This window comes from Xiphophorus maculatus, chromosome 6, assembly GCF_002775205.1.
Source record: "Xiphophorus maculatus strain JP 163 A chromosome 6, X_maculatus-5.0-male, whole genome shotgun sequence".
Classification (NCBI taxonomy): Eukaryota; Metazoa; Chordata; class Actinopteri; order Cyprinodontiformes; family Poeciliidae; genus Xiphophorus; species Xiphophorus maculatus.
In genome coordinates this window covers 26,000,046-26,026,006 of record NC_036448.1, presented here as the reverse complement: position 1 = coordinate 26,026,006, position 25,961 = coordinate 26,000,046, and the positions used below count along the sequence as shown (strand labels likewise).

Sequence of the window (25,961 nt, the reverse complement as noted above, 5' to 3'; positions counted from 1 at the left end):
AATTGCGTCTGTTGCTCACTGTGAGGAAGAGAGGCTACTAAATAGCATAAAATGTTAATTTAAGCATCTGCCCTGGGCTTCCAGATGGACGGATGACTGTTTCCCCCTTGAGCAAGGCATTTTCTACGGACAGCTGCCTTTGCAGGGCATGAACAGCCTCTGTGGTTAATGGGGAGATGTGAAGGGCTGCGGACTGAAAGCCTCTGTTTAACTAGAGAGTGAAGAGACAGAGCCACTTCATTAAACGGCCTGTCTGTGTAAACACCGCCTGACTGAGTGAGTGCAGCCATCTGCATGCAGCTGATCACGCCTCTCCCTCCTTACCGGTCGTACTTTACGAGAAGCTGGAGGAGAGGGATGAGAAGTCTGGAAGCTATGAATGAAATCACCTAAACATGGCCGCTGACGCTAATGCTTTACAGCTGAGCGTGTAAATCCATTTCTCACCGGGGGCTTTAAAGCAGACACAACAAGAACCAAGCGCAGAAGCAGAAAATGAGCCAATTTCATTCTCCTGCGGCGGACGTTTTACCCATTTTTACATGTTTATGCCCTGAGCTGCCTAACAGACACTGGTTTACAGGTTTAAACATAACTCTGTTTGATACTTTGCTCATAAATAAATAACTTGTTATATTTACAATAACTATAAATCAATTAATCACATGATATATTTAAAAAATAGTTTTTCTCTTTTTCCCTCTAACACCTTGAAAAACACTGATGTAGATGTTTTACTCACCTCAGAATGCATGATGCTAGAAACTGAAAGCGAAGCTGACAGCATTACCTACGTTTAGAGCATTAAAAATCTCCTTCTCAGATGGTGAGTTGATCATTTCAATTGAATAAAGATAGGTAAATAAAAACCAACTGTGACATCACAGTGAAAGTGTGATTCCAGTATACAAGCACAATTCTGAAGAGTGACACATTTAGACTCATGTTTTTTTACACCATCACTAGCTAATTTTTTTTCTTATGGAGTTGGAAAGAAAATACTCGTCTTTTCACACCATTTTGATATAAAATGAAGAATAATTTTTTTTCTGAAAGTGGCTCAAGTTTTTGTGTAACATAAAAATAATAAATTAGCTATTGACTGGTTTCAGATTTGGTGTTTCCTCATAAATTGGTCTCATTAGTCACACATTCCTTTAATTCTCCAGATTTTTACCCGAGAGCCTGAGACCTTCAAGCTGAGGAAATATTTTGATATTCTACCCTGTTTCTTGTCACAAAGGTTAAAGGTCAAACTCGGTCTTAAAAGGGTGATCCCAAAGCTGCTGGGGATTCTCAGCAAAGTGTGAAGTCTTAGTTCTGAAGCAGCTTCTGCTGTTACACATTTCAGCTTTCATTTCTGATTTTTTTAATAAATCAGTGAATTCTTGGTTTATTTTGTACCATTTTGAAGATTTTCACCTTTATTATTATTTACAATTTGTAGCTCTATTGTAACATGGAGTTCAATAACCAGTAAACCTTGTTATTATGTCTGTTGTCCGTTGATATTTTGGTTAATTGATGTTGAAGGAAATCGTGTGGCAGTTTTTCTGGCTTTAAATATTTTTCTTTAAAAAGTCAACATTTTTGTTTTACTGCATTATATTCTCCAATCTTGAAGGAATTGTATTTGACTTTAGACAGAGATTATGATGTAAACTGATGGAAATGCATAATTTATTCATAACTCTGCAGGTAAAAAGTCAGAGTGTGTTCGCTGGATATTTTCTGCTCTGTTGTCACATTATGGATTTATAGCTTAATGCTGATCAATGGTAATCTTGATTTTTTTTTCTGTCTTAGTTGTTTTTTTTTGCTGTGTTAATGCTTCTGATAACATTATCTGATCATCTGGAATCCAGTTATCGCTCCCACTTTAGCGTAATGGAGCCTGGATAACAGATGCCACTGGACATCACGTTGCTCCTAATGTGTTTTCCTTTTCAGCTCGACACTAATTAGCCATTAGCTTTGGGATTATTAGCTATGAACTTTATTATGTCTACCTATTAGCTTGACTGTCATTTACAATTATTTCAGTTATGGCTGTTAGCATGACTCTAATTAGCTAAGTATGATAAGCTCTTTGCTTGACTTTGATGGACTTTTAGCTCAATTCTGATTAGCTTGGCTAGAATTAGCTTTTAGTTTCCCTCTGTTTTAGCAAAATGCATCTAATCTGTGCTACAGGTGCCAGAGGGAATGACACTACTTCTGATGTTTGTTGTTCTTTAGCTACAAAACAATAACTGTTGGCTTAACTATGATTGGCTGCTATCGTCACTCCAAGCAGTGGTTAGCTTAACAATGATAAACTGTTACCTCGATACTGATTAGCTGTTAGCTTGACCAGGTAGCTGTTAGCATGTTTTCTACCTAGAGATTTACTTAATTAAAAGCTAGACTGACTATGATTAATTGCTATCTAGCCTTGTTTAGCTTTTAGCTTAAGTAAGATGGACTTAGCTTGAGAATGAATAACTGCTAACTTTATGCTGAAAAACTGAGTGTGACATTAATTGTTGAATTAGTTTTTAGCTTTATTGTGATTAGCTGTCATTTTAATTTTGATCAGCTGTTAGCTTGACATTCAGTAACTATTTTTTTCTTTAGCTCTGATTAGCTGTTAGCCTCACTCTTATTGCTACTTAGTTTGACTCTAATTGGCAGTTACCTTGACTTTGAGTAGTGGTTACCTGGTTACACAGATTACTTGTTTAATAAGAGCTAGCAGTTAGCTTGACTGGTGTTAGCTTTTAGCATGATAGTGATTAGCCTTTAGTGAAAGGTTTCCATTTGAGCTGAAAACTGATACTGCTTTAATTCATTTTCATCAGAAATTTATCAAAGATCAAGAAACTTGACAATACTTTTAACTTTTTATTTTAAGAAACATCATTCGTAGCCTATGGCTACCAAACATACAATCACTGCGTTTTTCTATTATGTACTTTTGGGATATATATTTTGAAATTTTTTTGAGGTTTTAAAATCGTATTTTAGGTGATTTAAATCTAGTAAAAACACATTTTGGCTGAAAAATGTGAACAAACGACAACAAACAAGGCAGTAATATTAGTTTATGACCAGATGTTGCGGAGAATTTTCTTTAAACTGGAGATACATGCTGAAAAAGAAACATCATTGTTGGTAAAGGTGGTAGTAGGTTGACTTACAGACAGCGAAGACAGATAAAACTTCACGGTGGGAGTAATTTTCTTCACATTGCTGATATCGCTGCCTTGTTCTTCCTTCCTCGCTTTGAGAAAGAGGAACTTCATGTTCTCTCTGTCATCCCCTCCAACTCTTTTTATACTGTTATCTTTCTAATATGCTTTTCATTTACTCACTTGAGCAAGAGCTGATATTTTCTTATCGGTGTGTGTGGAGCAGAGACATCCACACACACACACACACACACACAGCCAGTTGTTTTTCTTTTATCTGTGAACGGGTGTGTATATAAAAGAAACTACTTTGCTTAATGATAGTTTTAAGTTTTTATTTTACAAGGGAATTATCAACAGAAATGGTTTTCTTTTTTATCATTGATGCAGAACTGCACAATAAATAAATACCAGTATGTATCGTGACAGGCACTAGCCGCTCAACCTCTCACAGCTTTTAAGCTAAGCTGGTGGCATTGACTCACTCCCTCTGTCTTTGGTTACCTAGCAACAGCCTGCTCAGTAAGTTCTGGTTACCTAGCAACGACTTGTTGAGAAAGTTCCGGTGCAGCAGTTTTATGTTTTTCCACCGTGCCTCAAAGCTGCTTAAAAATAAAAAAATATATTTTAAAAAATATATATATAAATATATATACGGCGTGAAGTGAAAACTGTGGATAAAACAAGAATTATTTCAGTTATTTAAAACAAAAAACACGAATGAATAACTGTCGATATCGACTCATATGTAATCCTTTTATTATAATATATTTTTCAGCCATTTCGTCCAGCTCTACATTAAGTATTTATGTTTAAATATACACAAAAAGTGTTTAAGATTGTTTGTGTCTTCAACATATTTTAAAAACCTGATCAGTATTGATCCATGTCTGTGTTTTTCTGGAGGTGTGAATTGTTTTGTATCATGTCTATGTTTTAATTGAAATATCTTTTAAGGTATGACTATCTGGAAGTCTACAACGGCGGCGTAGACGAGGCTTCGTCCATGGTGGGGAAGTTTTGCGGGAAAATCGCGCCGTCGCCGATCATCTCCAGCGGCGACCGGCTCCTCATCAAGTTCGTCTCTGACTATGAAACCCACGGAGCGGGATTCTCAGTTCGATACGAGGTCTTCAAGACAGGTAGCTTAGTTTTTATTATGTCACCTTTGGATTCCTATTATGTAGATAAATAACCTTAAAATGGTTGACTGTTTGGTAGCAATCTCTCCTAAAGGCTTAAAGCTTTTTTGTGACTTTGAAGAGTTTTAGATGTAATTTCTAACACTTATATTTAGATAAATTAGGAAATACAGCAGAAAGAAGGCCAGATGGAGCAGAAATACTCCTATTTGTGTCTCATAGTTTTGATTTTAGTGATTTCTGTGAATATCTTTCAGAATATCTTTGAGACCTTACCTTTCAGTAAGGTCTCAAAAAAAATCTGAGACCTAATTTTTCAATATTAGGTCTCAGATGTAATTTTACTGACATCAGATAATAGCTTCATCTGTAAAACATTGGTTCCCTTTGCTTTATTGTTCGCCCAAGCCTTTATTCAGACTGCATTATTTGCAGCTTTATGTCAATGACAGCTCAGATTATAGCGTGCCATCCAAGCCGTGATTGTAATGAAAACATTCTCATGATGGATAAAAGCAACTCAAAATATTGTTTTTGTTCACATCTAGATTAAATCCCCCAACTAAAACAAGACCCTTTCCCTCTCTATGTAATTTATTCACTATTGTTTATCCTAAACTTATACAAACAGACTCAAATATACACACAGACCCACAATATTGGGTTAAGTGTCACTTGGCGAACTGTACCTCAATCACAGATGTTTTGTTTGTCATTTCCAAGCCTCTGGCATAAATCTTGATGGTTTCCTGGTACAGATCCAGTTTTTCAACAAAATAATCACATTTTCTCCAATGTTGAGGTCTAGACTTTGGGAAGTGGCTGCTTTTTCCAATATTTGATCCATGTTTGTGATCAGTGAACTCCTGAAACGTCAACCAGTGTTCACGTTTCGCCCAGCTGTCAACAGGAAGTCTTCAACAGGAAGTTGAAGATTTAATCCACCAGTACCAGTGGTATCGAAGACCACCATGCTTTAACTGGTATTAAACATTATTACAGTGTTTTTTGGTTTGAATGGCTCATCTTTACTCCTCAGTTTCCATCCAATTGTCAGGCGAATTTCGACATGAATAAATTAATTGGTGTGTTTCCATCTGCTGGACAGAAAACTGTTGGTTTAAACTGATTATTAACTCTATTTTATCAAACTAAAGGAGACTTTTTGAAGACAATTACACATCAATGATCTCTAAAGCAGCAAAGCCGATACCAGTGACCATTTGAAAAGGGGAACTTCTGGTTCTGTTTTTACCAATGTGGGAAAGCGTGGTTTATAAATATCCTTCTGTTTGACGTCCTTGGTCAGAGCGGAGCCTCTGGTACACTGACCTCTGGACCGCCAGCTAAACAGTCAGCGTCCCGCTGGAGCAGGACGTATCAGGATAGACCTACATAAACACTTCCAGCGCTGGGAGAAACCCCAATCCCTCTGTCCTACATTTGTGTTTTCTCTTCCCTCCTGGCTTTATTTGAGCCTCCAATAACAGAGAATCTCCTGTGGCCACTTCATTTTTTCACTCTAAGGGGGAGGCTGGACATAAATCAGATGAAAACGGAGCTTGCATGAGAGTCCTCCTCATTTTTCTAATGTTAGCTCCCCAGAGAGCAACAAGCGTTCATGTGTCTCCCAGAAATAACAATCCCCTGCGAACGCAGGTTACAGATTGCTGTGATAAACAGATAGGCAGGTCCTCGTCTGTCCCTATGTGGGTATTTTGGGAGTCGCGGCTCATTATGCTTTACTGCTCTGTGAACTGAAAACAAATTTCTGCACAGCACCGTTCGGACTGATGGAGGTCAGGATGACATTAGAAAGTCTGGGTTACAGTTCTGTAAATGCAGATTCGTAAGGAAGCGTTTACACGCAGGGCTTATTAGTATTAGCTTCGATCAACGACTGTTTGGAGACAAATTTAGATATTTGATGCCTGAATTAGAGATATATTGATAACTTATTAAGGTGACCTATTAGGCTTCCCTGAACAGGTCATTACTTTTTTTTTTACACAAAATCATTCTCAGATAATGAGATTTTAGTCTGTTCAGTTCAGAATGAGCTGTTTTAGGCCATCTGTCACTTTAAAACTAAATAATCTGCTGCTGGCCACAAACCCAACTCAACGTTTACACTCACACGTGAACATTTCTGCAAACAGATGCACAATTACATAACTGTACATCTTTGAAAAGCGTTAATAGTGCCTCCTTCACAATGAACAAGAGTGCAGGAAGTGGTTTCTGGATGGTAATTCAAAAACAAAACACTTGTCTCTTCCAGCAGCCATTGTACAGCGCAGCAGTAAAACCAGCTGACCAAACGTGCTGGAGCTCTGCTGAAAATCCTACCAAATACTTGGTAGGATTTTGTGTTTTTGCAGTGTGATCCTGATACATACTGGTTGCTATGGTAACCACCAACTGAAAACCGCAACATAACGTAACTTATGTAGCAATAAAAGTGAGGAGAAAACAACTTGTATAAAAGACAAAACGTATTTGAAGAATAAACTTTACACTTTTACAATTTTGAGAAACCTTACACTTATAATGTCATAAAAATCTTTTAGAGCAGCAACAAGCTGTAGGATTTATCTATGCTAACATCTCCTGAACACTGAGTGTCCAGCTCTGTTTTCCGCCTGGTGTTTTTTGTTTCTGTTTGCATTTGTCGGCCATTCTTTGTCCCTTTGTGTCTGAGTAACAGACAGGTGTGTGGGACCTCAGGCTCATTTAGCTAATGGGCTGTTTGTCCTTGGAGGCAACAGGGGTGACCTGCAGATGAGACGGATGCTGTGGCATAGAGAAACGAAACTGGGACACAAGTGTGTGTTTCCGTCGGCGTGTGTGTGTGTGTTGGCCTCAATATGGGTCCTCCACCTCCTAACAAGTTAAAAACAGCACTTGTTCTCACTCAGGTAATCCCCCTGCCATGCTGCTGCCTTTTCTTCTCGCCACATTTAAAATCCATTACAGTCGGAGCAGCAAACTGTAACCGGCTGCTAAATGGAGCCGCTGCTCTGCTTACAAATAGGCTTTAAATTCAGTCGCCAGCTTTCTCTCTCTGTGGCATTGTGACTCTCGTTCTGATTTGTCTTTTGATCTGGGATATTATTCTGAACAGTAAACCCAGTGGTGCCACTAGGACCCATCAAAAGATTACTGAAAAAACATTAATTTAGTTAATTTATGCCTGTTTAACCTACATATGGAGCCACATTTTTGGCCGAGTTCCTGGTTCATTTTGGTAATTTGATTTGTTTCTGTCTGAAATTTATTTGGTTTTGGATGTTTAAAAAAAATTTAAATATATTTATATAGCTCTAATATACAACCAAACCAATAACAGGTTATAGTTTTAGTAAATTTAACCGTTTCAAAATCCAAATTTTCAATTTGAATTCAAAAGGTAGTTCTTTTTTAAAGCTAGTTAGTCAAATAAAATCAGATACTGATTTTGAAATCTAATTTAAAAAGTCAAATGTGAAATATATATATATCAGTTTCACCCCTTTTATTCAGATTCTAACCTTTAAACTGTCAAGTGCAGTCCAAAATATTTTAATTCAATCCAACATATTATCGTTCAAATTCAATTCATTATACTGGGAATTAAATTAAGTATTCCTTGTGTAAATGGATCCAAAGCATCTAATTAGTTTCATAGCAAATTAGTATTATTTCAGGGTAATTAATGTTGGATCCAAAATATTTAAATTAGGAACCCTGGTCTTTTTTTTATTAAGGTGATGTTACAGTAAACTCTGTCTGGACTAATTTACTCATTTATTTGTTGCTTTTTTGCATTGAGGATGAAAATACTCAATGCAAAAAAGACAACATTTGTTTTATAATTGTTCATAATGAAGTCATTGTGGTCGTGCTGAGCTGATTTTTTAGAGTTAGAAAGGGAGGGTGGTGTTGCTTCCCCATCGGAAAAAGCAAACCGCAGCATGAGGAAGTTGCTTCGATAGTTGTGGATGCAGAAAACCGTTTCTTCCTGATTTACAGCCGATTTCTAACAACCAGAACCAGAAGTGAGTCGTGTTGCAATCTTTCCCCACCTTCCTTTCTGCATTTCTGTGCATCAGTTTGTGGCTTCAGCCCTCACTTCCCTGCCTGTTATTACGACATGAAACCCCTAAACACAGCCTGAAGCGCTGCGATGCTCGTCCAGACGACACGCTCCGCTGCGCTTAAAGATGGCGGCGGTAATGAGCGTTTTGCAGCAGCGTTGGGTTGCGTCGCTCCACCCTTTCTTCTGACCACAGCGAAGATTTCATTTACAAATGATAGCCAAGTGGGACATTTCTCCCCATCATACTGGGACTATACTGGTCCCAACTCTACATTAGATGTTGGTTTTTAACCAAAAACACATGTCTCTGTTTTTTGTGAGATCATTTTAAAGCCATTGCTGATTGAATGGCGTCGTCTAGGCCTGTCACAATAACAAAATTTGTTGCGTGGTAAATTGTGATAAACAATAATATTGTTGCTTTGAGACCATTTTCAAGGAATATGCAGCTGCAAGAACCATAAGAACCGTGGGAATAAATACAATTTGATGTGATTAGTTTAAAATATTACATATTTTCTTATAATCAAAATAAGGGATGGTGATGAAAATTTTTATTATCTGGTGATAAAGTCAAAATATATGATCTGATAATTTATTAATATAATATAAGCTTCTGCATTTTGCTTAAAAGTTACTTGTAAGTTTTGTAAGTCTTACAAACTGCAGCTTTAATGCGGTCTACGCTGTAAAAACACATAATCTTACCAAGTATTTTTGGTCTAGTTTCTAATGTAAATACCTTATTACACTTGGAACATGACAGAACTAACTTACAAGTAGTTTATCAGCAACATAAGACCCTGTTTTAAGAAAATAATTCCTTATTATTGATGAAAAATTACTAGCTCCACTGGCAGATTATTTCACTTATCATGTGGGGAAAATGTCTAGTTTTAAGTTAAATAATCTGCCAGTGGAGCTAGAACTTTTTTGTTAATATGAAGTAATTATTGACTTTAAACAGGCTCCTATATCTTGTGAAAATTTACTTGTAAGTGTAATAAAAGTTACATGATGCGGCTTTAATGCGGTCTACATCGTAGAAACACAATTTTACCAAGTACTTTTGGTCTAGTTTCTAGTGGAAATATCTTAGTTTTGTCTCAATTCAAGTATTCTAACTTAAAAGTAACTTTTCAGCAAGATACAGGAACTTGTTTTAAGTCAATAATTAATTAATACTGATTGAAAAGTACTAGTTGCACTGGCAGATTATTTCAGTTATGACAAGACATTTTCCTGTGTTGCTCTGCCAGCGGAACTAGAACTTGGTTGCTAGGTAACGGCCTGCGCTTGGCTGGCGTTGCTAGGTAACGGTGCAGTGCCAGTTGATTACGAAATAATAAGTGGACCTAGTACTTTTTAACCAATATTAAGGAATTATTTACTTAAAACAAGAACCGATATGTTGCTGGAAAATTACATGAGTTTTATAAAAGCTACATACTGCAGCTTTAAATTCTTATATAATATTTATTTAGCTTTTGTGTAAAATTGATCTTTGAAAAAATTTGGTTTGGCAAATCTGCGCTGATTTTCCCTCCTTTCTCGGCCCCAGCTGCGTGTTTCTCAGACTCTCTCTCCGAATCGAAACATGCTTCACCTCCCGTCCCTCCTCATCATTTATCATGTCACCCCTTAATGACGCCACCTGTGTCAACAGCAAGGGGTCCTCGGCGGTGTGTGTGTGTCGGCGTGTGTGTGTGTGCGTCTCGCTTCGTGTCCCATCTGGACCCGGCATCATGAGAAACACTCCTCTTCCTCCTCCAACACGGTAACTTTCACACGCGCAGCCTCTGCCTCGGAGCGATGCTTCGCCCTCAAACGCGCCTCGTGTCGACGCCGTTTCCCCAACATCGCTCTCTGTCTCGTGACATCGCTCACGTCGAGGTGCGGGCCGCGGGCGCCGATGACGGATGAGAGGCGACGCAGGCTTCTAGAAAAAAAAAGGAAAAATGTCTGCTGCCTCTGTTTACATGTTCATCTGTTATTTTATGAAGTGAGTTTATGATCAAAACAGCTAATTTGTGTAAACACAGGATTGGTAGCAGTTTATAACAACTATACCAGGGGTGTTCAAAGTGTGGCCCGGGTGCCATTTGTGGCCCTTGGACTGATTTTATGTGGCCCTAACTGCAATTAAAACATTATATAAATTTGACCCGTAGACGCAGATGGAGACTTAAAACATTGTTTCCAACATAATTTTCCTACACAGGAAAACCTAAAGTACCACACAAATTATTCGTCTTTTTAGTTTTAACTTTGCTTCACCCAGAACGGTTTTATTTGTTCTTAAACATAAATATAGCAAACGCTTTGAAACAAAGTGACCCAAATCTGGTTCTTGTTACTGAAAACAAATTTATTCAATTGAGTCCAAAGAAACTGAAAACTGAACATTTTTAAATTTCCGTCAAAAGAATCACACAATTTCAGAGTTTTTGGCTGAAATTTATTCCCTTTTTCCATCTACAAAGGTCCTAATACACCTTTAGAAAAATCCTGTTCAAGTTTTTGCTGTAGAATAAACATCGAGCTTCTTTATTTGCTTGATTTTAGGTTTTTGTTTTTTTTACCCATGACTATTTTAAGTCAACAATTTTGGCCCACATGGCAAAACTTCAATAATGCTATAAATGATCACGTTATCTCAGGAGTGTCCAAACTTTTGAAATTCAGAAATTGCCAAATTTTGTGTAGAAAATTCCTGATTTCAAATTTCCTTGTTTTTTCTAGAAAACTTCTGAAATTACTCTCAAAGTTTCTGAGTTTTTGGCAGAAATTTACTGCTTTTCAAACTACTTGGGTTTTCTGTATTAAAAGAAATACATCTAGTTTTCAGAGGGTTTTTTTTAGGTTCAATTGAATAAATTTATTTTGAGTAATATGAACAGGATTTGGGTCACTTTCTTTCAAAACATTTGCTATATTTATCCAAGTTTAAAGATTTGGGCAGAAAAGTTGGCTTTTCAGTAAAAGTCTCTGGATAAACGTATTTTTTTCTTTTGTTAAAGGATGAATAATTTGCGTTGTACTTTCATTTTCCTGCATACGAAAATTATGTTGGTAACAGTTTTTACCCTGATTACAAATCAAAAGTCTCCATCTGCATCTATGGGCCAAATTCGTATCATTTGTGAATGACAGTGGGGGGCCACACAAAATCAGTCCAAGGGCCACAAATGGCCCATGGGCCGCACTTTGAACACCCCTAGTCTAGGATCTATTGAATCATATAATCATGCAGCATTTCTGCAATATGACCTGACCTGACTCTTCACGTTGACTTTCTGATTTAAGAGTTTTTCTAAATATAAGATCAATTTATTTTTTCAAACTGTTTGGTGGAGAATTTAGCAGATAAAAAACTGTTTCTCTGCAGGAGCTGATTTATTTTTACCTGTTTTTTAACTTGTATCAGCACAAAGAGTCTCTGTTCTGCACCTTTTGGGTTTCTTTTCTTTGATTCTGAGTTGATTCCTTTAAACGTTCAGAGTTTTTAAAGATTTTAAAAGATCAAGCTAAAGATATTTTTCCAGACATCTGAGGGCAGATAAGTTGTCTCTTTTCTCTGGGTGAAAATCAAAAGCAGAACCTTTCTTGTTTTGATTATCCTCCATGTCTTACATGTTTCTGTTTGTCTTTTCTGTCATCTAATGACTTAAATTTGCAGAATTTGTAGCTTTAATGAATTTTAAATGTCTTCGTGACTCTTTGTGTATCTCAGAACAAACAGGAGCTATTTTAGTGGCCAGCCAAGCTAAAAACAACCATGAAACGTCTCTGAACCATTTTGCTTTTCTTCAGAGAGTTGAATAAAAGCGTGAATGGACACGCAGTGATAAAACACAGCTGCCCGACTGCAGATTTACTGAAAGTCATTTGGACGAGCCACAGATCTGTTGGGAAAACTGTTAAATGTCCAGATCTGACCAACAGGAAGGAAGATGTTGGTTTGGTTTGGAATAAAACCTCGACTTTCAAGCAAAAACTTGTGTTTTAAAACAGAAACAGATGGAAATCAGCAAAATCTGAGTCTTTAATGCTTTTAAATAAAGAATAAACATAATATATTGAGCTTTTCCATGGAGAGAAATGAGAAATGAACAATATTCACTGAAAACGTCACTGTGGTTAAAAAGTTACAAGATTTACATGTGGCTGATATTTACAGATAATTAACCGATAATTTCTCTCAGTAGATAACAAAACAGTTTTGAATGTTTTTCTGCCTTATTTCTTATATTTCTCTTACCAAATAAAGCATTTATTGATTTATTTATAGATTAATAAAATTTCAATGTGCATTCTTATTAATTTGTCTATTTATGTATTTATTTATTTATTTGATTATTAGTCATATTTAAATGACTTAAAATACCACATTTATGTACATATTTTTAAAATAAGTTTTATATTGCTTATAGTTATATTTGTATTTACCAATATTTAACACTTTGGATGCTTGTCAGAAAATAAGTAATTTCCTCTTTAGGATCAATAAAGTATATTCCATTCTGTTTAATAATTGCTTAGTAATAATTAAATTCTGGTTACAAAATTCTGTATTTTTGCAGAATAATGTAGTCAAACCAAAAAGAAACCCAAAATACTGGAGTTCTGACAGAAAGCCGATGATAAGATTATTATCTAATTGTTTGTCGTGTTAGAAAAATAACATGTGAAACAGATTTTCTGAGTAAATAATTACATGGATTTCTGTGTCTGTGTGTTTGTCTGTTTTCGAGTTTTTGTCTCGTTGCTTCATGTTGACACTTTCAAACTGCCTGAAACCGCCAGTAAATACGAGCCAAACTGGGCACGGGCTAATGTCTAATTAAATCTAAGAAAATCTGTTTTATTGCAGCAACAAAATGTTTCACAGGAAATAAAAAAATTATATATATGTACAAAAGCAGCCTCTGATACATGGGTTTGTGTATTTAGGTTTGGGGGAAAAATCTGAAATACAGCAGTTTTTTAAGTAATTAACATTAAAATCAGAGTCTAGTTATATTACCATTTTCATTTCTGTTAAACATCTTCAAAATGGGAAAGACAAGGAAACAACTCCTCATTCAGATGTTACAATCGAGGCACATACTTTCACATAAAAATTAAATTAAGAATATCATACTGTACAGCAAGGGCAACATTTCTACATAAAATGTGTGAAGTTGTCAAAAATATTGAACTGCAGTCCAAAAAAATGTACAAAATATGCATTTCTTAATGCAAGAAGTGAAAACAAAACTGTGCAAACAGCAGAAATGTTATTTCAAATTAGTAAAACCTGAAAACACAAGCAATTTTTTGAGAGCAGTGATTATTATATTATATTTTATTTAAGAATTTTAGCAGCTGCTGGGAGGAATGATCTATGATTACGCTTTTTTGTGCACCTGGGATGTACTGTGTAGTATAGAGGAGGATCTGAGACGAACATTTTCACTTTTTAAACCTTTCTTTAAATGTTTAACGGGAAAAAAATGAACTAGTTCACTTTCCATGTGAATTTAAAGCTGCATTATTTAACATTTGTAAACAGATAATCGATTAAAAGAGAGAATTTTTTAATCTGTCAAAAAATTGATCTCCCAGAGCTACTATTGCTGTTCCCAACAACCAATCAGAGCTAGGAGGAGGGTCTTAGCGCTGTCAATCAATCTCATGTACATGTTGCTAAATGTTAACGGAGAACAAACAATTCACAGTTACAGGAAAACAGTTTATCTGCTGTCATCGATGGTTATGCTAACTAGCCTTAGCATTCAAATCAAGCTATGCTAGCTATAGCTTAGCACAGAGCAAAGGGGTAGAAGGGAAGAAGGATGAGATTGACAGCGCTTAGACCCGCCTCCTGGCTCTGATTGGTTGTTTCTAGTTGTTTCCAGCTAGTCCCCCAGATTAACTTTTCATATTTTATTTAACAGACATGTAAAAATATATATATAGATTTTGTAAAAGTTACATACTGCAGTTTTAATGAAAATTTTCAAATTGTGAATTGGAAACGTGAATTCACTGAACTGGTTTTATTTCTGAACGTTTCAGCTTCAGATAAGTTCTGACTCCTCATCTGTGTCGCCTTCAGGTCCAGAATGCTCCCGGAACTTCACGGCTCCCAGCGGCGTCATCGAGACGCCGGGCTTTCCCGAGAAATACCCCAACAACCTGGAGTGCACCTTCATGATATTCGCCCCCAAGATGGCGGAGATCACGGTGGAGTTCTACAGCTTCAACATGGAGCCCGACACCACGCCTCCGGCCGGCGCCGTCTGCCGCTACGACTGGCTGGAGGTTTGGGACGGCTTCCCCGCCGGTGAGGAACCAGAACCAGACGCTCCGTTAACGAAATGAAAATCACAAATTCAGAGAGTTTAAACTACAACCATACATTAATTGGACTAGATTCTCTTTGAATAGCTTTGAGATTATTAATTTTGAACTGCAAGATTATTGAACTAATTCACTTTTCAAAAATGAGATTTTTGAAAAACACTGAAAATTCACTTTTCATGTTTCATGTTCAAATGTTGAACAAAAAACATGAAAAGACTAGTTTACCTCTGATGTGACTTTAATGCAAAGATTTCAAATTTTTAATGATAATTGTGTAAAAATTAAACTAGTTCCCCAATAAATTTAGCTCCAAATTTTTACATTTTGAACAGAGAACATTTATTTTTTTATGAATTTACTTTGAACATGAATTTTGAGCAATATTTTCAAGAAATGTTGAGTTTATAGTTTATTTGCAGTCCTCTGCATAACATTGTTTGGCCCTTTGGTCCACACTGCAAAAAAACAAAATCTTACTAACTATTTTTTTTTTGTCTAGTTTTCAGTGCAAATATCTTAATTCACTTGAAATAAGACAAAACTTTTCAGCATGAAATCTGAGCTTGTTTCTAAGTCAATATTTCCTTAATATTTATGGAAAACGACCAGTTCACTGACAGATTATTTCACTTATAACCAACCAAACATTTTTTCCATGTTATAACTGAAATAATCTACGAGTGGGACAAGTTTTAAAAAAATAAATATTAAGGAATTACTTACATAAAAATGTCTTATATGTTGCTAAAAATTACTTGTAAGTTAGTTTTGTCTTATCTCAAGTGAACTAATTTAACCGATTAATTTAACTCCTACAGACAAATAAAATCTTAAAATGTTTATTTATTTAGATACAAGACAAGGTATTTTTCTTTAAATAGCAATGTTTTTAAAAAAACAGACGAGGACAATAAAATGTTATTAAAACAGCAGCAGTGCATCTGTTTACAGATTTACAGATTCTTTTTCTACAAAACTTAGACTACTTTTCTATTTAGTATATAATTGAAGACATAAAAACAGCAAAAGTCTTAAGAAATAAAAACTGCTCTCAATTGGACATTTTTGGCACTAATGGCAAAAAGTTTGGGCAGCCCTGATCAAGGCAAACGGACTAAAGTTTGATTAAATGGGACTAAATCGGATCTCCAACTCAGTGGAGCTGATAAAATGAGTAATAAACAGAATCATCCAGCAGGTAATGATTGTCCTGTTTGACTCCAAACCAATTCTTCTTTGCACAAATGGCATCTGGATGTACTGACAGCGGAGGAGAGACTCCCACGCAGCTCGCTCATTGTTCCTTCACCAACCGCGTCTGGAAAACCGGCACATGAATGACGGAGACGCAACCTGTTCACACTCCCCCTCCTCCAGCTTGGACGGCTCGTCTCTGCCTCCATTGTTGCCTAATTAGCCGTACGGCGCGCCGATAATCGCCAGAGCTGCAAACCTGGGCCGGGCGCCTGGTCCGTGGCGCCCAGAGAGCCTTTTCTCCCCGATTACTGGCTCGGGAACATGAGGGACTGGCTCAGGTACACAGAAACTGACACGCACTTTAAAGCGGCGCCAACCTGCCAGGACTCTTCCTGTCAAACGATCCGTGTCGGCGCGCGTTCAGGTGCATCTGTGCTCAAGAGCGTTTGTGGGTTTGATTGAGCCAAACGTGTTTGTCAGGGAAGATAAGGGAGCGTCTCTGCAGGAGGGTTCACTCCGACATGCATTGATCTCATTTCCTTTCAACTTGCTCCCTTTAATTAAAATTCAGTCAACTTAATCAGACTTACAGACATCTGCAGCTTCCAAGGTTTTCATTTGATCAGTCAAGTTTATTTCTGTGGCACATTTCAGCATTGAGGCAGTTCAAAGAGCTTTACATCATGAAAACATAAAACATCATTACATTTCGTCAAATTCACATTAAATATGGCTTAATGTTCCATTTATTATGAATCAAAAGCAACTCTAAAAACATGGGTTTTAGCCTTGATTTAAAGCATGTGTCAAACCCGAGGCGCAGGGGCCAAATCCGGCCCGCCATAGCTCTTCATGTGGCCCTTTAAACTCCAAATTACATCAGTTAGTCCCTCCAGTTTTTCACAAATCTGCAAATCCACACAAAATCAGCAAATCCAAATGTAACAAATTGTCACCTGGTAACCCCAGCTAAGCCAAACCCCGTTACCTAGCAACCTCAGCCTTGCCCAGCCCCGTTACCTAGCAACCCAAGCGGAATTCCAGCGTTTGGTCAGCTAGTTTTACCGCTCTGATCTGTACAATGGCTGACACCTGTTTTGTCCTGGGCTTTCCATTCAGAAATATATTAATATAATATAGATATCTATACAGATACAGTTTATTTGAACTGTAGTTCAACGTCAGGTTTTTACGCTCCATTACTATTACTAAAAACGCTCAGGTTTAGTTTCTTCTTCTCTCTCTCTATCCAGTTTGTGTGAGGCTCCACGTTGCCTGCAGGATGTTTTTTTTTCTCCTCGTTATTTTAGGTGTGATTTCATCAGCCGACGGCTTTGGAGTAAAAACCATTTCCAGTACACGTCCTGCGATAAGGCTGAAATGGCTCCAAACGTAATCCGTCACAGATCGCCGACTACCTGCTTCAGACTGTAACTGATAAGCGTAATCCATCAGATTACTGCAGCTCAGCATTCCTGTGCAAGTGCTTCATGTCTCTTTTTTTATTTATTTATTTTTAGCTTTTTACCTCTAAGCTGAATTAAAAGAATATATTTTTGTATCATGTAAGAGGAGATACAGTATCTCCACCAGGCAGCACTACAAGCTTCATTTTTGCGAGTTGGAGATAAGAAAAAAGCTAAAATGTGTGACCGGCTGGGGACTCTAAATGTCATTAGATATAAAACGGCATGTCTCTCTGTGCTTTTAATGAAAGAAGAAGAAATTTCTCCTCACTTTTAGATATTTATTTTCCCGACGGGTTAATTCCCTGAATAACAAATGCTCACATCAGTTTTTTGTGTTTATCTCGGTTTAAAATGATCCGCCTGGTGCACAGCAGAATTACTTTCACCAATTTGCTTTGGTATTCATAAGAAGGACCGAATGCATTTGTTACTTCATGAAAACGGTATTGATTTTTCACTCGGTACGCTTTCAGATAATTAATGACACTTAATTACCAGCTCACCATTTGTCAAGGAATTGCATTATGGAGAGAAATCTAAAAAAAATGGCTGCAGTTCATTTAACGAGACAGTTCCAGAGTAGGAACATAAAGTTGGTCATTTATAACAATATTAATACTACTTTGTAATATTAAAATGGCCTTTTCTCTGATTAGTTTTAAAAGCTATATTTAATTTGTAGAAACATAAGAAATTTTGAAGTAATCAAAGTTTGAAAATAGAGCAAAGACCAAAGTTAAAGCTGAAATAATTGAATCAGAAAGATAAGTCGTACATCAACAGTAGGAAATGTTTAACAGGGAGGTTAGTACGGTAGCCCAGAAGGGTCAACAAAATGCAAAAAAAAAAAAAAAAAAAGAAGACCACAATGCAACAGCAAAAATGTCACAAAGCCAAAATGGAAAAATGGATCAACAAAAGTCACAACTCAACAGAAAAATCCACGACAAGAAGTCAGGACACAACAAGATCCATAACAAAACAACAACAATTCTCCAGGCAACAACAGTCATGGTACAACAACAAAAACCCAACAAAACAGACAAAGCAACAGTAACAAACCACAAGAAAAAGTTTTGTTAAAACAGAATTCATGCTAAACTGGCTAGCGTTTGTTTTGTTGACCCTACTGGACGACCATATATGAACAGGAATATTTAAAAGATACATTTAAATATTGACTGAAGCCATCATGCTCTACAACTCTAACCTTATTATCTGCATTTTAATCTACAGACTTATCAATGACCTTGCCATCATTCATATATGTAAAGAAATCTTATTTTTGATATTAGTAAGCAACAAAGTAAATGTTAGAAATACAGTTCCTAACATATATACTGTTTTGAAACCTGATTCTATTTAATCCCAACGATTCATGACAAAACTTCTCCTCTTATAAATGGAAGCTAATAACCATGGCGTGTTTGCAGCCGTATGAAAATGTAAGATGGTGTGAATAAGATGGAAAGTGCTGATGAAGCTCACTGTCTCGTTCTTCCTCTTCCTCAGTGGGTCCTCACATCGGCAGGTACTGCGGCCACAAGTCGCCGGGTCGGATCATCTCCCACACGGGCATCCTGTCCATGACCATCACCACCGACAGCGCCATCGCCAAGGAGGGCTTCACGGCCAACTACACCATCCGAGAGAGGGAGCCGCCCGCTGGGCTCCAGGACGACGGTGAGACGCTAACACTTTTTACGGACGTTGTTAAAGATTGTTTCTTAAATACAACAATAATGTTGGACTTGCTGGGATTTTGTTATTTCTTTAATATTTCTATTCAGTTTTAAAAAGGGCTTTTTATCTTAAAAAATGTAAACAAAAGTCTTAAATTTAGGCTAATATTGCTATATATTATCATTATAGATTGATTTATCTTGATAGCTATCTGGCTATTTGTTTAGCTAGGTAATTAGCTAGGTATCTAGCAATCGTCCTGTTTATTTGTCTATCTAGCTAGCTATCTAGCAAGCTAATTAGTGATCTAGCTAATTAGATATCTATTTTAGCTATCTATGTCACTGTCTATCTAGCTTGATAGCTAGCTATTTGGCAAGTTATATAGCTACCTTTTCTGCTAGCTAATTAGCTATCTATCTGGCATGTTGTCTGTCTATCTAGCTACCTGTATGTCTAGCTAATTAGTTATTTGTATAATCTATCTAGAAGTAAACGGTCATTAATATGAGCCCGCTCTTATTTATCGCAATGACAAAATAATAATTTTAATCATCAAATAATTAATATTTAAATATGAAATTTAAAAAAAACTGATTTCACTTCAACATTGTTCAAACATCATTGAATATTTTGTAACAATCTCTCTAAAATCAAAACTTCTGCATGTCATATGAACTTTTTAGTTCTCATAATAGTAATATTTGCCACAGGTCAGAGTTCATTTGTTCTTGGTAAATAAACACTTTCAGCCAGTGGAGCCTGCAGGTTGCGTTAATAATGTGTGATTTGTTTTGACTCACTGCTTTAACACCTCTGTTCCTGCAACCTGACACATTTCTCAGCTCTAACTGAGCACGCAATGAAATGTTATCTAGTATTTAAATCATTAATAAGTCATGCAACTCATTAATGGAATCAAAACAAAAGATATTTCTCCTGTTTAAAGTATTATAACATTTATATCTCAATAAAAATGTCTGAATGTCTTTTATATGATGACTCCAAGTCAGTTTTCTGTTAATTACCAATAAAAAGGGATTAGATTCTAGCAGTAGCATCACTCAGTTTATTGTTTCAAGAATTATTTAGGATCCTGAATCAGCTTCAGTAAGATGGATTGATATAAACTAGATTTACTGGTCAGAAAATGTGTAGATAAATATACCAAAATGTATTTAACAAGGATGAAACAAAGTAGTTTTACAGAAACAAAGCTGGATTTAATGGTAGTGAAGCTTCTGAGAAATCAGGTTAAACTGGTCAGAATATCAACCAACTGAGCTGAAATATTTACCTGAGCAGAGAGAATAAAAGTGAGAAAACGAAAGAGCAAGATAATAAAATAAAAATCATGAAAAACAACAAAAACATCTTCAGTCTTTAAGCAACAGAAAGAACAGAAGAAGCAACTTTTGGATTTATCTCTAGCCACAGTTTGTAAATGTAAATATCAGTTGTGAGATCTAAATGTAATCGTCTCTTATTCTTATTAGATTATTATTTCGATTCAGAGTTTCTTCCTGGAGCAGATAGCTCGTTTTTTTATCATGTGACCCACTTTCAGCTCTTATCTTCTGCTGCTAAGCAATCTGTTTGACCGATTTCACACCAGACTTTTATCAGGAATCTCCGATTCTGTTAAAGTTGCTTTCTGGGGATTTTATTCCTTCTGGTCCCTGACAGAAGTTGCCAGTTTTCTGCATAGCTGGGATTCCTGTAGAGGTCTAAAAGGCGTTTTTAACCCTTTGGTTGTCGCCGGCGCTGACCCGGTTCAGGAATGTTGGGTCCCATGGTGTCTGACGTTGGCGCTCTGGGGAAACATTCACGTCAAACAAAACTGATTTTACTGGGGGGAGGACTGGGACTGGGAGGACTGGGAGGACTTTGAAGCGACTGCAGGATTTATTTCTTTGTTCTGGGATATCAGCGTCCTGCCTGGACATGGAAGAGATGGATAAATATCGATTTACCAAAATAACAAGTTTTTTGAGACAAACTTCTGCCCACGTTTTGTTTGTGAAACTCAGGAATTGATGCAAAGTGTTTGTGTCAGGTTTGCAGACATTGTGTCTCCCACTCAGAAACACTCACACTTCCTTTTGTGTCCTCCTCCCTTTTCCTTCCCAAGGTTCTTCTGCGGTGACAGAAAAGAGTCTCAGATGCAGAGCTGCGTCTCGTTTAAAGATTTGTTTAAAGTTTGACATGCTTTCTCTTAAAGTTAGTGTCAGATTAGCTAAAACGACGACACAAACATGCAGAAACTCATCAAAATCACCACATTAAAGTATTAAAACTATTACATCTGAAACGATTAATCATGATTAATCGATTATTGAAATAATCATCAACTAATTTAGTATTTGATTAATTCTTAACTGGCAACAAAAGGTAATTTCCTGCAACAACATTAATCGTGATTAATTGATTTTTAAACAGTTGTCAACTAATGTAGTATTTTATTCATCGTTAACTGCTGTATATAGACTCAAGAGGCTATTTGTAGAAATAACAAATAATAATTGATTAATTGTGATTAATCAATATAATAATTTCATTTTGTCATTGGCTAATTGCTAACTCGCATAATACAATCTCAAAAAAGGCCATTTGCTGAAATAACAAATAATAATGGATTATTTATATGACTCAATGAAGAATGATTAATCAATTATTGAAATAATTTAAATAATTTAGTAATTGATTAATCGTTAACTGCCCTACATAGACTCAGAAAAGGCCATTTGCTGGAATAACAATTATTATTGATTAGGTCTGAAACAATTAATCAGATTAATCATGATTAATCAACTATTAAAATAATCGCCAACTGGGGCGTGCCGTGGTGGCGTGGTGGTTGGCACGACCCATATTTGGAGGCCTTGAGTCCTCGACGCGGCCGTTGCGGGTTCGACTCCCGGACCCAACAATATTTGCATCATGTCTTCCCCCCTCTCCTTCCCCGTTTCCTGTCAGCCTACTGTCATATAAGGGACACTAGAGCCACAAAAGACCCCCTGGAGGGGTAAAAAAATAAATAAATAAATAAATAATCGCCAACTGATTTAGTAATCAGTTAATCGCTACCTGCTGTATATAGACTCAAAAAAGGCCTTTTGCTGAAATACCAACATGCTCAGAGCAGTAATTGGCACAAATCGTTCACTGAAGAAATCCTGCTATTACATCTTAGGCAATAAAATATTTACTTTCTTGTTAAAAATGAATTGAATTATTTGTTTATTTGCGTCTTGTAATAGCCTCCCTCTGTGTTTCTCAGATTTTGCCTGTATGGAGCCACTGGGCATGGAGTCTGGGGAAATCCCCTCAGACCTGATCAGGGCGTCCTCCCAGTATAACTCCAACTGGTCCCCAGAACGCTCCCGGCTCAACTACCAGGAGAACGGCTGGACTCCGTCAGACGACACCATCAGGGAATGGATTCAGGTCAGACACCTCCTAATAACGGTCTCAAATAGAGCTGCAACTAACGACTAATTAGATTATTTTATTCTGACGATTAATCAATTAATCAAATTTTAAAAATTGGTACATTTTGGATATTTGTCATTACACCGCTTAAACCTTTTTATACAATATTGGAAATGTATTAAAAGGTAAAAATATACAATTGAATAATTTTTTTAAATAAGAAAATACACATTTTATTGCCAAAAATGCAGAAACAACAGCTTTAGTGAACAGTTGGTTATTTGTAGCGAAAGATCAATCTGCATTTAAAACATACTAGAGAAAAGCTCAACTTTCTGCTTGATTCAACATCAATGCAGTGTATGAATAATCTGATTATTATTTATTGGATATAAACTCAATTTGTTTTATATTTTCAGAATTTGAAGCAAGTGAAGCTAAAACTGTTACGTCAGGAGTTCAGGGTTGAATATACCTACAAAGAAAGTTTTTATCATATCTTAAATGCAAAATGTACGGTATATATTTTTGAGTCTGTAAACTCCAGTTAACAATTAATCAATCACTAAATTAGTTGACGATTATATTAATAATCGATTAATCGTGATTAATCTAGAATTGAATGAATGTATAATTTAAATTCAGACCGCTACATGATCTTTCTATCACCACCTCCAATAACTCTTTTATTAACCTGACATTTAATTTCCCTGTGGGATCAATAAAGCATATTTGAATTTGAATTAATCCGATTAATCATTTCAGTCATAGCTTCAAACTGCGGCTTTTAAGTTGGGAATATAAAGATAAAAACATGTTAGTAAATAAATCAGCTTTGCATGCATTGAACACACTGTTTGTGCCCTTTTTTAGCACATGATGTTTTTTTCCAAGTGAAGCAGTTGGAGGTTATGTCACTTTAATCCTCACTTCCAGAGTCTGAGCTCAAAATAAAAGCCTCTGATTTCCCAGCGGAAAAACATTGCTCCTCTGTTTGCCTTTCACAGCGCCACCGAGAACTCGCTCACATCTGCTCTGAATATTGCTCACTCATTTGTACCACTTCTACACACGTTATAGTGATGGTAGACGGGGAAAAAAGCCAACATGAATTAATTATTTACATCTGCTTCTGCTGCACAGTTTCCTGCCTCGTTCTGAAATCTGATGTAACGGCCTTCAGCCACTAAATGTAGACTTTAAACATTTATAAAACATTCGTGTATAGCTTAAAGTGGAAACATTTACTCATCTGAACACTGATGAAGGCTAAAAAAACTGAATTTGACAACTTTATGTTTTAAAAAAAAGATGATTTTAGAGGTGGTTTGGTCAAAAGGTTAAAAAGTTGCAGCGAGAACCTGAAAGAAGGGAACCAATTAATATTTTTCATAGTTTAGATGTTTAAACCAAAACAAATCATAAGCAATATTAAAAATGTAAATAAATACAGTAAATAAACTTTAATTGCATGTCGTCTAAAGTATCTGCAGTGCTAGTTTGAGCTCTTCTTTCCACTTAGATTAGTTATTCTCATGGCTGCATCTCCATTTAACTCTCCATCCATCCATTCATTATGTTTATGTGGCGACTGGCCGCCTGTCCACACCGGGTACACCCTGTACGGTTCTCCAGGCCACCACAGGCAGACGCACACAGGACAAACACCCATACACACACTCAGGCCTGAGGCGCATTTAGAGAGACTAATTAATCTAACATGCATATATTTGGGACGTGGGAGGAAGTCGGAGTACCTGGGGAGAACCCACACACGCACAGAGAAAACATGCAGACTTCGTCCAGGCTGGGATTCAGCTGCAGGACGAAAACACAACAAAAAATTCAACTACAATTAATTGGAAATTGTTTTAGGGAACTGAAAAGGTGAAAGTTAAAATCTCTATAGATTTAAATACAGAAATATAAGAGAACAAAAATATAATAGTGTAAATTTGGGTATTGAAATCGATTTATCTAGCAGCTACGTTGTTCATAATGATGCTAAAATGTAGGCTACTACTGTTTTTTCACTCAAATTCATCCACATGTAATCATGATGCTGGAGCTAGCGGGAAATACAGAGAGGAGTGAATAAGAAAAGTATTATGTTTGTATAGCTGGCAGTTAGCCTTTTATGTATGCTAAAATATAGCTTAATAGTTATATCTTGAATGTTTTTTATTTAATTATTATATATATGACTTGTTCAGTTTGCTATTCTTGCCCTAGTTGGAGATGTCAACAGACTGAGCTCCAACTATAGTATCCAATTTGTGAATTATTCTGTTAAAGCAAATGTTTACTTCACTGTTAGCAATAATTAGCTGTGTGTAAACACAGGCTAGCAGCTACACAGGTGAGCTTTTTCTTGTCATAATGGAGAATAAATGAAACAGTAAAAGTTATTTAGAGATTTGTTCTTCAACAATGTAAGTTTTGGTCTTATAATCAAATCTTTAGGTAGCAGCTAGCCTTCGTTTAGCCATGCTACAAAGTAGGTTGGAAGCTAACGACGCTAACTGCTTGCATGTTCAAACATGACTTGATTTTGAGGGGTATTCTTGTTCGAGTCAGTGAAAATAAAAATGTCCATTAATTATGGACATCAACATAATCTTATTTTAACTCAAGACTTTTGAGATAACTTAAACTCTTTTGGTTTATTTATATATTTTATTTAATTTTATCTCTTTTCCAGAAATTGCAGTTAACTGAAGCTGTGACCTAGTGAAACTGTATTTTAGTTTAACTTTTTAAGTTCCACTTGGCACTGTTTTATTTCTACTCTTCATTTGTTTTAAAATAAATTTGGTTTAAGTTCAGGCTTCAGGTGGAGTGTTTCATTTCTGTGCAGCACATTGTGCTCTTAAACTAAACAAAGTTACTCATGGGTTAAGCATGGCGTAAATACACGTTTTTCTGTTTCTAAAGCCTCTAAAAAGAAAATTAAGCTAAAACCACAGGAAGCAGAAACAGTTAATTCAGATTCAGCCCCATGATTCAAGCTGCTCAAATCTTTAGATATTTACATAAACTCTGTTACCCATAATTTAATTTACGAGCCCAAACAGACGTGTTTGCTTCTCCTGTGGGTCAAGAAAACAACTGGATTCAGTCTGAATTATCAAACCAGTATGGATGTGTGTGTCTGGTGTCCAGCGCCGACCCATTGTCCAGGACAGGAACTCATAGAGGAAATCCCACAATGCCCTCTGCTGCAGGAGCAGACCTCCACTTCCCTCCTGTGAGAGTTACAACAGGAAGTAGACAGGAACGCCACCACAGCGACGGATTAGTAACTGTGGCTTTCTATTGTCTGTCTGGGGACGTTTTTTACCGCCGGGGCTTCTGGGATATCAGGAAATGAAGGACGGAGATTTAATTGGGGTTAATGGGTTCACGCGCTGGGTGGAAACCGCTGGTTTTACACGAAGGTCAC

The 25,961-nt window shown here is 36.5% G+C and overlaps 1 protein-coding gene across 1 annotated transcript in view; it reads left to right on the top strand.

The window, feature by feature from the left end:
* Positions 1 to 25,961, top strand: part of LOC102225079 (neuropilin-1a-like) — an 82,970-nt gene that overhangs the window by 19,615 nt on the left and 37,394 nt on the right. Inside the window, exons 3-6 of the mRNA XM_023335050.1 lie at positions 4,128 to 4,312; positions 14,491 to 14,718; positions 18,917 to 19,087; positions 22,368 to 22,534. Coding sequence (XP_023190818.1) covers positions 4,128 to 4,312; positions 14,491 to 14,718; positions 18,917 to 19,087; positions 22,368 to 22,534 — 751 coding nt within the window. The remainder of the gene's footprint in view (positions 1 to 4,127; positions 4,313 to 14,490; positions 14,719 to 18,916; positions 19,088 to 22,367; positions 22,535 to 25,961) is intronic.